The sequence below is a fragment of the Podarcis liolepis genome (genome assembly GCF_965112155.1).
Source record: "Podarcis liolepis genome assembly, chromosome: 18".
NCBI lineage: Eukaryota > Metazoa > Chordata > Lepidosauria > Squamata > Lacertidae > Podarcis > Podarcis liolepis.
Window position 1 is genome coordinate 6488467 of NC_139572.1, and position 10920 is coordinate 6499386.

Here is a 10920-nt window from a genome sequence, read left to right on the forward strand (position 1 = left end):
AAATTAAACCATCCACATTCCGCTGTGTGTCTTTTGGTGTTTTCGTCGTCTTCTAGAGTATATTTCATACAGTGGTGCCTCGCAAGACGAAATTAATTCGTTCCGCAAGTTTTTTCTTCTTGCGAGTTTTTCGTCTTGCGATGCACGGTTTCCCATAGGAATGCATTGAAAATCAATTAATGCGTTCCTATGGAAACCGACTTTGGACCAGGTCCGGGGACAGTCTGTCCCCCGACCTCTTCTGAAGGCTGGGGGGGGGGACAAGGGCTTTTCTTCCCACCCCCCCAGCATTTTAAAAAACCCCGGGACAGTGGAGGGCTTCTCCGCTGTCCGGGGCGATCTTAAAATGCTGGCAGGCGGCATTTTAAAATCGCCCCGGGACAGCGGAGGACTTCTCCGCTGTCCGGGGCGATTTAAAAGCCCCTGGGAAGGCAGGCGGGCGGGGGGCGAAGACTTTTGCCCCCCGCCAGCCTTCAGAAGAGGTCCAGGACCTCTTCTGAAGGCGGGCGGGGGGCGAAAGTCTTTGCTCCCCCCGCCTGCCTTCAAAAGCCGTCGGGGACAGGAAAGCCAGGAGAAGCCGTGCAGCCCTTTTAAAGTGCGCGCGGCTTCTGCCGGTTTTGCGGGAGGTGGGGGAATTCCCCCACCTCCCAGAAAAGCCAGGAAAGCCCTGCGCAGTGTCTCCCGGCAAGGAGAGGCTGCACGGGGCTAAAGGGGAAGGCAAAACAGCGAGCGGGATCCATCCCACTCGCTGCCTTGCCTTCTTCCATAGCTGTGCGCAACCCCTCCGCAAGGAGAGGCTGCACGGGGCTAAAGGGGAAGGCAAAACAGCGAGCGGGATCCATCCTGCTCGCTGCCTTGCCTTCTTCCATAGCTGCGCGCAACTCCAGGACCTCTTCTGAAAGCGGGAGGGGGGTGAAAGTCTTTGCTCCCCCCCCGCCTGCCTTCAAAAGCCCTCCGGGACAGCGGAGAACAGGAAGGCAGGCAGGGGGGAACAAAGACTTTCGCCCCCCGCCTGCCTTCAGAAGACCTCCAGGACCTCTTCTGAAGGCGGGAGGGGGGCGAAAGTCTTTGCTCCCCCCGCCTGCCTTCAAAAGCCTTCCGGGACAGCAGAGAATCGCGTTGCCCGGGGCGATTTTAAACCCGCTGTCCCAGGTTTTTTTAAATGCTGCTGGGCGGCAGCGCTGCCACCCGGCAGCATTTTAAAATCGCCCCGGACAGCGGAGAAGTCCCCCGCTGTCCCGGGGTTTTTAAAAAACCTCTCCGCCCCCGCCAGGCTTCGGAGCAGCCTTCCGAAGCCTGGCGGCAGGAGGTCTGAGGACAGTGGGGAAGACGCGCTGCGCTTCCCCGCTGTCCCGGAGATTTCCCTATGGGCTTTCGTCTTGCGAAGGAAGCCCATAGGGAAATTCGTTTTGCGAAGCGCCTCCAAAACGGAAAACCCTTTCGTCTAGCGGGTTTTCCGTCTTGCGAGGCGTTCGTCTTGCGGGGCACCACTGTACTTCAGTGAAGCACATAGGTGGGCAAACTAAGGCCCAGGGGCCGGATCCGGCCCAATTGCCTTCTCAGTCCAGCCCACGGATGGTCCAGGGATCAGCGTGTTTTTACATGAGTAGAATGTGTCCTTTTATTTAAAATGCATCTCTGGGTTATTTCTGGGGCATAGGAATTCGTTCATTATATTTTTTTTCAAAATATAGTCCAGCCCCCAGCAAGGTGGACCGGCCCCCTTCTTTGTGAAAGCCCTCAATCTTTCCCAACACCAGGGGCTTTTCCAGGGAGTCTTCTCTTCTCATGAGGTGGCCAAAGTCTTGGAGCCTCAGCTTCAGGATCTGTCCTTCCAGTGAGCAGTCAGGGCTGATTCCCTTCAGAATGGAGAGATTTGATCTTCTTGTAGTCCATGGGACTCTCAAGAGTCTCCTCCAGCACCATATGAGATTGTAAAACTGTAATTTGAAAAACCAAATTATTATTATTATTATTATTATTATTATTATTATTATTAATACAGTGGTACCTCGGGTTACATACGCTTTAGGTTGCAGACTCCGCTAACCCAGAAATAGTACTTTGGGTTAAGAACTTTGCTTCAGGATGAGAACAGAAATTGTGCTTTGGCAGCATGGCGGCAGCAGGAGGCCCCATTAGTAAAGTGGTGCTTCAGGTTAAGAACAGTTTCAGGTTAAGAATGGACCTCCGGAACAAATTAAGTACTTAACCCGAGGTACCACTGTAATGAAAGGGACGCAGGTGGCACTGTGGATTAAACCACAGAGCCTAGGACTTGCCGATCAGAAGGTCGGCGGTTCGAATCCCCGCAATGACGGGGTGAGCTCCCGTTGCTCGGTCCCTGCTCCTGCCAACCTAGCAATTCGAAAGCAAGTAGATAAATAGGTACCGCTCCAGCGGGAAGGTAAACAGCGTTTCCATGCGCTGCTCTGGTTTGCCAGAAGCGGCTTAGTCATGCTGGCCACATAACCCGGAAGCTGTATGCCGGCTCCCTCAGCCAGTAAAGCGAGATGAGCGCCGCAACCCCAGAGTCGGCCACGACTGGACCTAATGGTCAGGGATCCCTTTACCTTTTTACCACTGTAATAATATTAATGAATAAAGATTTACATTGGGATCTGCTGCCTCTGTGAACCTTGCCACCTGAGGCGGTCGCCTCACCTTGCCTCATGGGTGAGCCGGCCCTGTTGGGAAGATATTCCTGGACTTAAGCCGACCCTTTAAGCCCAGGAGGTCTCTCCCTTCTAAAAATGAAGCAAGTCAAAGCTTGCTCGTCTCCCAGAATCCTGGAGCATCTTCCTTGCCAACCCCACCAGCTGCCGGCGAACGCTGAAGCAGCTGGAGTGTCGGCAGCTGTACGGAAGCGCCGCAGAACGACGGGTGATTGATGCTGCCAAGGAAGGAGGCCAGAGATGCGGCGGCGATCCCTTTCCACTCGTTAGTCAGCTACCTGCTGAGAGCCTCGTTAATTACATGCCAAGGAAAGCGGTCCTCGGAGGAAGGACGGCTGCTCGCGGCGAAACACAGGAAGATTCCCTACCCAGTCAGACCAAAGCTCGCTCTGCTGGTTAAAGAGTGTGGTTGCTGGTAACGCCAAGGTTGCAGGTTCGAGCTGCATATTCCTGCACTGCAAGGGGTTGGACTAGATGACCGCCAGGGTCCCTGCCAACCCTACAATTCTATGGTTCTATCTGTCCGAGAGGCTAATCTTCCCTCGGTAGAATTACGGATCTGGATTAGGACACTTAACTATTGGCTTCGCCTAAACTCAAATCTCCCCAGTTTAATATCCCTAGTGCTGCCATATTGTCACACGAGCGCCTGGACTAAAATTGTCCATCAAAAACTTCACTCCTGTGGTTTATCACCGCAACAGCGACTCGCTTTGGGCTTTAGTAAAGCAAACAGTCTAATTTGTCAGCGCCTAAATTATATCGCGGGTGGCACTGTGGGTTAAACCACAGAGCCTAGGGCTTGCCAATCAGAAGGTCGGTGGTTCGAATCCCTGCGACGGAGTGAGCTCCCGTTGCTCGGTCCCAGCTCCTGCCAACCTAGCAGTTCGAAAGCACGTCAAAGTGCAAGTAGATAAATAGGTACCGCTGTGGCAGGAAGGGAAACGGCGTTTCCGTGCGCTGCTCTGGTTCGCCAGAAGCGGCTTAGTCCTGCTGGCCACATGACCCGGAAGCTGTACGCCGGCTCCCTCGGCCGATAAAGCAAGATGAGTGCCGCAACCCCAGAGTCAGCCATGACTGGACCTAATGGTCAGGGGTCCCTTTACCTTTACCTAAATGATATTGAGCGTCAAAACAACTTGGCCACAACAAGGATTTTGCCCGTGGTATGACTATTTTCCACCTTTCCATTTCGACTCTCTGGCACCCTATCTGCATCACCTAGCAATTCTAAAACACAGACACGCTTTTACTCTCGCAAGATTGAATGTCGTGCCCTCGGCTGGACTTGAGGGACGATTCCAACAGATTCCACACGAGAACCGCTTCTGTCCCTGTGGAGATGGCAGTCGTGAATTGGTGGCACACGTCTTCTGGGTTTCTGGGGGTTTTCCTATTGTTATTCTGCCTCTCACAGCTACAATAAACCTACCACTAAAATTACGGACTGGTCATTTCTTCGTCAGGGGGCAAACGGGCAAATTTAGCAGGGGATCAAATACTTTCCCCCCTCAATGTATGTTGCTTTGAATGTATACCTTTACATGAGATTTTCTTCAGTAACGTCTCGTTCTGGGTTTTTGGGGATGTTTCAACATGTTGTAAATCATCTTGAGATCTTTTTCTTTAAAATACATAGTGGTTATAGAAAGGGGGGTCAACTCTGGCTTTTGCTTTTAAATTTTTCTGATGCTGTGGGTGGGAATGTATTCATGTGGTAGAGTCATCATTTATCGTCCCATGTCATTCTACAACATAATCTTACAAGTTTATTTTGACCTTGCACCAGCGGTTTGGTTGTTTTTTATGGCGTTTTGAGTTGCATTCTTCCTTCAAGAAAACTCTTCAATACAATATATATACAGTGATTAACGAAATTAATCCGTTCCGCGAGTCTCTTCGTCTTGCAGTTTTTTTGTCTTGCGAAGCACGGCTATTAGCGGCTTAGCGGCTATTAACGGCTTAGCGGCTTTAAGAAAAAGGAAACAAACTCGCAAGAACTCACAAGACGTTTCGTCTTACGAAGCAAGCCCATAGGGAAATTTGTCTTGCGGAACGACTCAAAAAACAGAAAACTCTTTCGTCTTGCGCGTTTTTCGTCTTGCGAGGCATTCGTCTTGCGGGGCACCACTGTATATTTAAAAATAACAATACTAATAACAGTAACAGTAACACACTGCTCTCTTCAACGCTCTTGAGCATGGGTAAGCAAACTAAGGCCCAGGGGCCGGATCCGGCCCAATCGTCTTCTAAATCCGCGGACGGTCTGGGAATCAGCATGTTTTTACATGAGTAGAATGTGTCCTTTTATTTAAAATGAATCTCCGAGTTATTTGTGGGACATATGAATTCATTCGTTGTTGTTTTTCTAAATTTAGTCCAGCCCCCCACAAGGTCTGAGGTACAGTGGACTGGCCCCCTGCTGAAAAAGTTTGCTGACCCCTGCTCTTGACAGCAACATAGACGAGACTTGCACACCAATTTTTATTAGCGCCCAGGAAATGGACGCAGCAGCAGCAGCAAAGAGACGAACAGAGGCAAACTGTAAGATATATATTCTGATTTATTCGAACTATTGCCCTTTTTTACCAAGGAAGAGAGAAGGTGGGATTCTGTTGTGGTTATTAATCTGGCTTACGGAGGGGGAAGACAAGGTGGGGAGGGAATGCGCCGCTGTATTTATTTGGTCCTTTCTGGATGAAAAATGATCAGAGGAATCGAAACTTCTGTGATGGTTTTTGGACGCAGTCTCTCTGTGACAGCTGCCGCTGGAAACGAAGATTGCTAGGATGATAAACGGCGCCCCAGATTTATTCCCCGCACCGCCGGTGACAATTCGTATTCCAAAGCAGAACACCAGAAACATCTCAAGAGGAGCTTTCAGGGTTTGTGGTGCCGAAGCACTGTGCAGTTTTGCAAATGCTTCCCCCCATTCCTACTCCGGCGTAGCACAGGAGGTCCCCACCCCTGCAAGAGTCGGCCAGAAGATCTGCTTGCAATGTCCCCGGCAAAGCACAGCACCTTCTAACAGGCAAGGGAACTCGGCGAATCACAGTTCGTCGTGGGCCGTTTTGGCGACGATCAGCAGCTTGGAGAGTTCTGAGCGGAATTTGCCTTCCTTGTGAGACACTGCAAAGGGGAGAAGATGACAGCAGGGTGAACAGAAGGGCAGAAAACACAAGGAAAGGAAGGATCACAGCTGCTCAACAGCGGAAGAGTCTCTCCTTTTTAAACAGAGGATGGATGGCCATCTGTCGTGTAGGATCACGCAGGTGGCGCTGTGGAGACACGATTTCTTCTCAGACCAAACGGGCACAGGTAACCAATTTGCCCACAAGCAGTCTCTTGAGAGGGACGCGGGGGGCGCTGTGGGTTAAACCACAGAGCCTAGGGCTTGCCGATCAGAAGGTCGGCGGTTCGAATCCCCGCAACGGGGTGAGCTCCCGTTGCTCGGATCCCTTTACCTTTACCTTTAAACTGGCTAAAGTGTACAAGACAAGAACCAATGAGTGCTGGAAATGTAAGGAAAGGGAAGGTATATTCTACCACATGTGGTGCTGAGCTCCTCTAACTTCTCCTGCCGTGAACGCTCTGGGGGCTTTGTCCCCACCAAGCAGCCCTCTGTCCCCCAGAGTAGTGTCATCAGCCCCTCCCGCTGCCACTCACCTGCCGTTTCGGTCACCTGGAATTCCTCCTCCTTTAAGGGAACGTCACTCTGCCCTCCAGCCGCAGCCGTGGACTGCAACAAGACAGAAGGTACTCAGACGGGCATGTCCCAAAATTTCTCTCCCACCTGCTGCTCAAACTAGACAGTAACAGAGGAATCTGTCTTCCACTGATTCAGGCCGCTGGGTCTATCCAAGCCCAATGCCATCAACACCAAGTGTGGAGAAGGAACCCTTTGGACTGCCAGGTTTTCTGAGACTCCAATTCTTATCATCCCCAGAAAGGCTTGGCCAATGGAGTTGTAGCGAAGCAATGTTTGGCAGAACAAATTTTCCCCACACCTGGTCTACACTGACTGGCAGAAGGACCTGTAGGTCTTTGCTTACTTATTTGTCTGTTGCTTTTCTCAGTGGCCTAAAGCGGCTTCCCCCTTACTACCGAGCCAGGTTCAAGTCTGTTGTATGATAATAATAATAATAATAATAATTTATTATTTATAGCCCGCCCATTTGGGTTTCCCCAGCCACCCTGGGAGGTTCCCAACAGAATATTAAAAACACAATAAAACATGCAACATTAAAAGCTTCCCTAAACAGGGTTGCCTTCAGATGTCTTCTAAAAGTCAGGTAGTTGTTTATTTCCTTGACATCTGATGGGAGGGTGTTCCACAGGGCTGGGGCCACCACCGAGAAGGCCCTCTGCCTGGTTCCCTGTAACCTCACTTCTCGCAGGGAGGGAACCACCAGAAGGACCTCAGAGCTGGACCTCAGTGTCCGGGCTGGACGATGGGGGTGGAGACGCTCCTTCAGGTATACTGGACCGAGGCTGTTTAGGGCTTGAAAGGTCAGCACCAACACTTTGAATTGTACTCAGAAATGTACTGGGAGCCAATGTAGGTCTTTTAGGACTGGTGTTATATGGTCTCGGCGGCCGCTCCCAGTCACCAGTCTAGCTGCTGCATTCTGAATTAGTTGTAGTTTCTGGGTCACCTTCAAAGGGAGCCCCACGTAGAGCGCATTTCAGTAGTCCAAGCGGGAGATAACCAGAGTATGCACCACTCTGACAAGACAGTCCGCGGGCAGGTATGGTCGAATCCTGCGTACCAGATGGAGCTGGTATAGCTGCCCTGGATGCAGAACTGACCTGCAACTCCATGGACAGCTGTGAGTCCAAAATGACTCCCAGGCTGCGCACCTGGTCCTTCAGGGGCACAGTTGCCCCATTCCGGGCTAATCTACTAAGCCTTGCACAACTTAGGTCCAGGGACTGCCTAAACCCTGATATCCCAACCTGATCACTACAGGGGTGGTTGAGGCTCATTTGATAATAGCAAGAATCGCCCAGATCCTGTGGAACTCCCTGCCAAAAGAGATTCAGCAGGCGCCTCCTGTGCCAACTTTCAAATTCCTGATGATACCTTTTCTATCCTATCAGACCTATAAAGGCCAATAAGAATACAATTATTTTCATATTGAGATATTTGTAGACTAAATTTGGAAGAAATTCTTCCAACTTTCCTTCTTTTTTCCTTTTCTTCCTTTTTCTCTTTTGTTCTTTATATATATATGTGTGTGTGTGTGTGTGTGCTCATCTGAAATATGTATGTATGTATGTATTTAGGGACGCAGGTGGCGCTGTGGGTTAAACCACAGAGCCTAGAACTTGCCAGTCAGAAGGTTGGCGGTTCGAATCCCTGCGACGGGGTGAGCTCCCGTTGCTCAGTCCCTGCTCTTGCCAACCTAGCAGTTCGAAAGCATGTCAAAGTGCAAGTAGATAAATAGGTACCGCTCTGGCGGGAAGGTAAACGGCGTTTCCGTGCGTTGCTCTGGTTCGCCAGAAGCGGCTTAGTCATGCTGGCCACATGACCCGGAAGCTGTATGCCGGCTCCCTCGGACAGTAAAGCGAGATGAGTGCCACAACCCCAGAGTCGGTCACGACTGGACCTAATGGTCAGGGGTCCCTTTACCTTTACCTTTACATGTCCAGGTAAATAAAACAGGAATCAAGGAGGAATGCGGAATGCATTTAGCAAATCCCGGAGGTCATAAACAGGAAAGGAAGGATGGCAATGAAAGATAGTATTTAACATCTCCTTGTGAACTCTCGACTGGACCTAATAGTCAGGGGTCCCTCTACCTTTACCTTTATGTATGTATTTGCAATATTTTGCTTATATTTTGTAATAATTATGTTAAATAAATTAATAAAAAAAGAATACAATTGAATAACTGTATTCAATAATTAACAACAATTGGTGTCTGTTTTTAATATCGTTATGGTTTCTATTGTGTGGTTTTATTGCTCTAAACACTTTTGATATGTTTTTTAATTTGTATTTTTTTATGATGTAGCAGCATACAAACACTGCTATAAATAAACACAATGAAATTTAGACAGGGCCGTTTCTACGTGCAGATACCAGGGATCAAACAGGAGACCTTTGGCCAGCCCCCCACCTCACCCTAGAAACAGAAAAGACTTACGTAGGCCATGCCATACTCGATCTTCGCTCCTTTGACCTCGCCTTTAAACTGGGTGAAGAAGAGGTAAGACTTCCCTTGAGGCCTTGGATGTGAAAGGAAAGGACAAAATGTAAAGCCACAGCATTAAGAGAGGAAGAGGTTGTATGCGGGTTACATGTAGGGATGCAGGTGGCGCTGTGGTCTAAACCACCGAGTCTCTTGGGCTTGCCGATCAGAAGGTCGGTGGTTTGAATCCCCGTGACGGGTTGAGCTCCCATTGCTCTGTCCCTGCTCCTGCCAACCTTAGCAGTTTGAAAGCACACCACTGCAAGTAGATAAATAGGTACCACTGCGGCAGGAAGGTAAACAGCATTTCCGTGCACTATGGTTTCCGTCACAGTGTCCCGTTGCACCAGAAGCGGTTTAGTCCTGCTGGCCACATGACCTGGAAAGCTGTCTGTCAACAAATGCCGGCTCCCTCGGCCTGAAAGCTAGATGAGCACCGCAACCCCACAGTTGCCTTTGACTGGACTTAACCGTCCAAGGGTCCTTTACTTATGCAAAGATGTCAGGCTGGGTGATTAAGAGGAGATGTTCAGGTGCTTAAAACTAGGGGAGGGGAAGAGCAGGAACGTGCTTGTTGGTCTTGTCACCTTTGCTGCGCAGCCAACAGGCTCTGGCCTCACAGCCCTCCCCACACTGAACATGCACGGCAGGGAGCCCACCGTAGGCGAAGAGGCTATTTGTGTGATTTAGAACCCGCCACAGTCCCAACCTCCGCAGACTTTTGCCCTGCGATCCACGGACAGTTGTGAAGCAGAGAAAAAGTGATGCAATCTACAGGGCGGGGTTTGTAAGCCCATCCCAACACTTCTCCTATCCCAGGGATGTCCAACAGGTCAATGCCCAAAAAAAAAGCTCAACAACTCTGTGGCTGATCCTCCCCCAAGAAGCTCAACAACTTTGGTCAATCCAATGGGTAGATCACTGCCAGATATTTTTATAGTGAGAGTAGATCGAAGTCTCTTGGAAGTTGGATGTGCCTGCCCTATACAAACCAAACCAAACCAAATCTTTATTATGGTCATAGACCAGCATAAAGGGGGGCTAAGAAGGTAAAGATAAAGGGACCCCTGACTATTAGGTCCAGTCGTGACCGACTCTGGGGTTGCGGCGCTCATCTCGCTTTATTGGCCGAGGGAGCCGGCGTACAGCTTCCGGGTATGTGGCCAGCATGACTAAGCCGCTTCTGGAGAACCAGAGCAGCGCACGAAAACATGTTTACCTTCCCGCCAGAGCAGTACCTATTTATCTACTTGCACTTTGACGTGCTTTCGAACTGCTAGGTTGGCAGGAGCTGGGACTGAGCAACCCCGTCGCGGGGATTCAAACCGCTGACCTTCTGATCGGCAAGTCCTAGGCTCTGTGGTTTAACCCACAGCGCCACCCGCGTCCCAAAAGGGGGGGTACAGTCATTTAAAATCAGAAAAATTTTTAGTTTGTAAAAATCTAAAAGAAGCTAGGGAAGTCTAAAAGAAGGGTTAGGAACATTAGACGGATGTGGCAGAGCATATGAGGTTAGTATATACAAGACTACAGCTATCAGTCTACAGAGCACTCTGGTGCGAGTGCTCATTAAATCTAGTCTGAGGCACAGGTCATCATTGTCTGACGAATTTTGAGCGCTGCTGTGCAGAATCTGGCAACACTGCATGTTGTTGCAAGGTTGGTATCTGAAAGCAGCGAGAATGTATAGAGTTGTCCTGTGCACCCCGGGTACTTATACAGCACAGTGGTACCTCGGTTTAAGAACATTTCTGTTTACAAACGATTCACTTTACGAACTCCGCAAAACCGGAAATAGCGTCTTGGTTTGAGAACTTTACCTCGGTCTACCTACAGGACCACCACTCCTGGTATGTCCCGCGGAGGACCTTAAGGTCCACAAATGACAACACTTTGGAGGTCCCAAGTCGCAAGGTGGTTAGATTGGCCTCAACTAGGGCCAGGGCCTTTTCAGTACTGGCCCCGACTTGGTGGAACGTTCTGTCACAAGAGACTAGGGCCCTGCGGGACTTGACATCTTTCCGCAGGGTCTGCAAGATGGAGCTGTTCCG

The 10920-nt window shown here is 50.0% G+C and overlaps 1 protein-coding gene across 1 annotated transcript in view; it reads right to left on the reverse strand.

Moving 5' to 3' along the window:
* Positions 1-5224: 5224 nt before the first annotated feature.
* Positions 5225-10920, reverse strand: part of MYDGF (myeloid derived growth factor) — a 9260-nt gene continuing 3564 nt past the window's right edge. The window contains exons 3-5 of the mRNA XM_083483483.1: positions 8825-8944; positions 6342-6414; positions 5225-5804 (exon numbers count right to left, since the gene is read on the reverse strand). Of these exons, the coding sequence (XP_083339609.1) occupies positions 5725-5804; positions 6342-6414; positions 8825-8944 (273 nt within the window). The 3' untranslated portion in view covers positions 5225-5724. The remainder of the gene's footprint in view (positions 5805-6341; positions 6415-8824; positions 8945-10920) is intronic.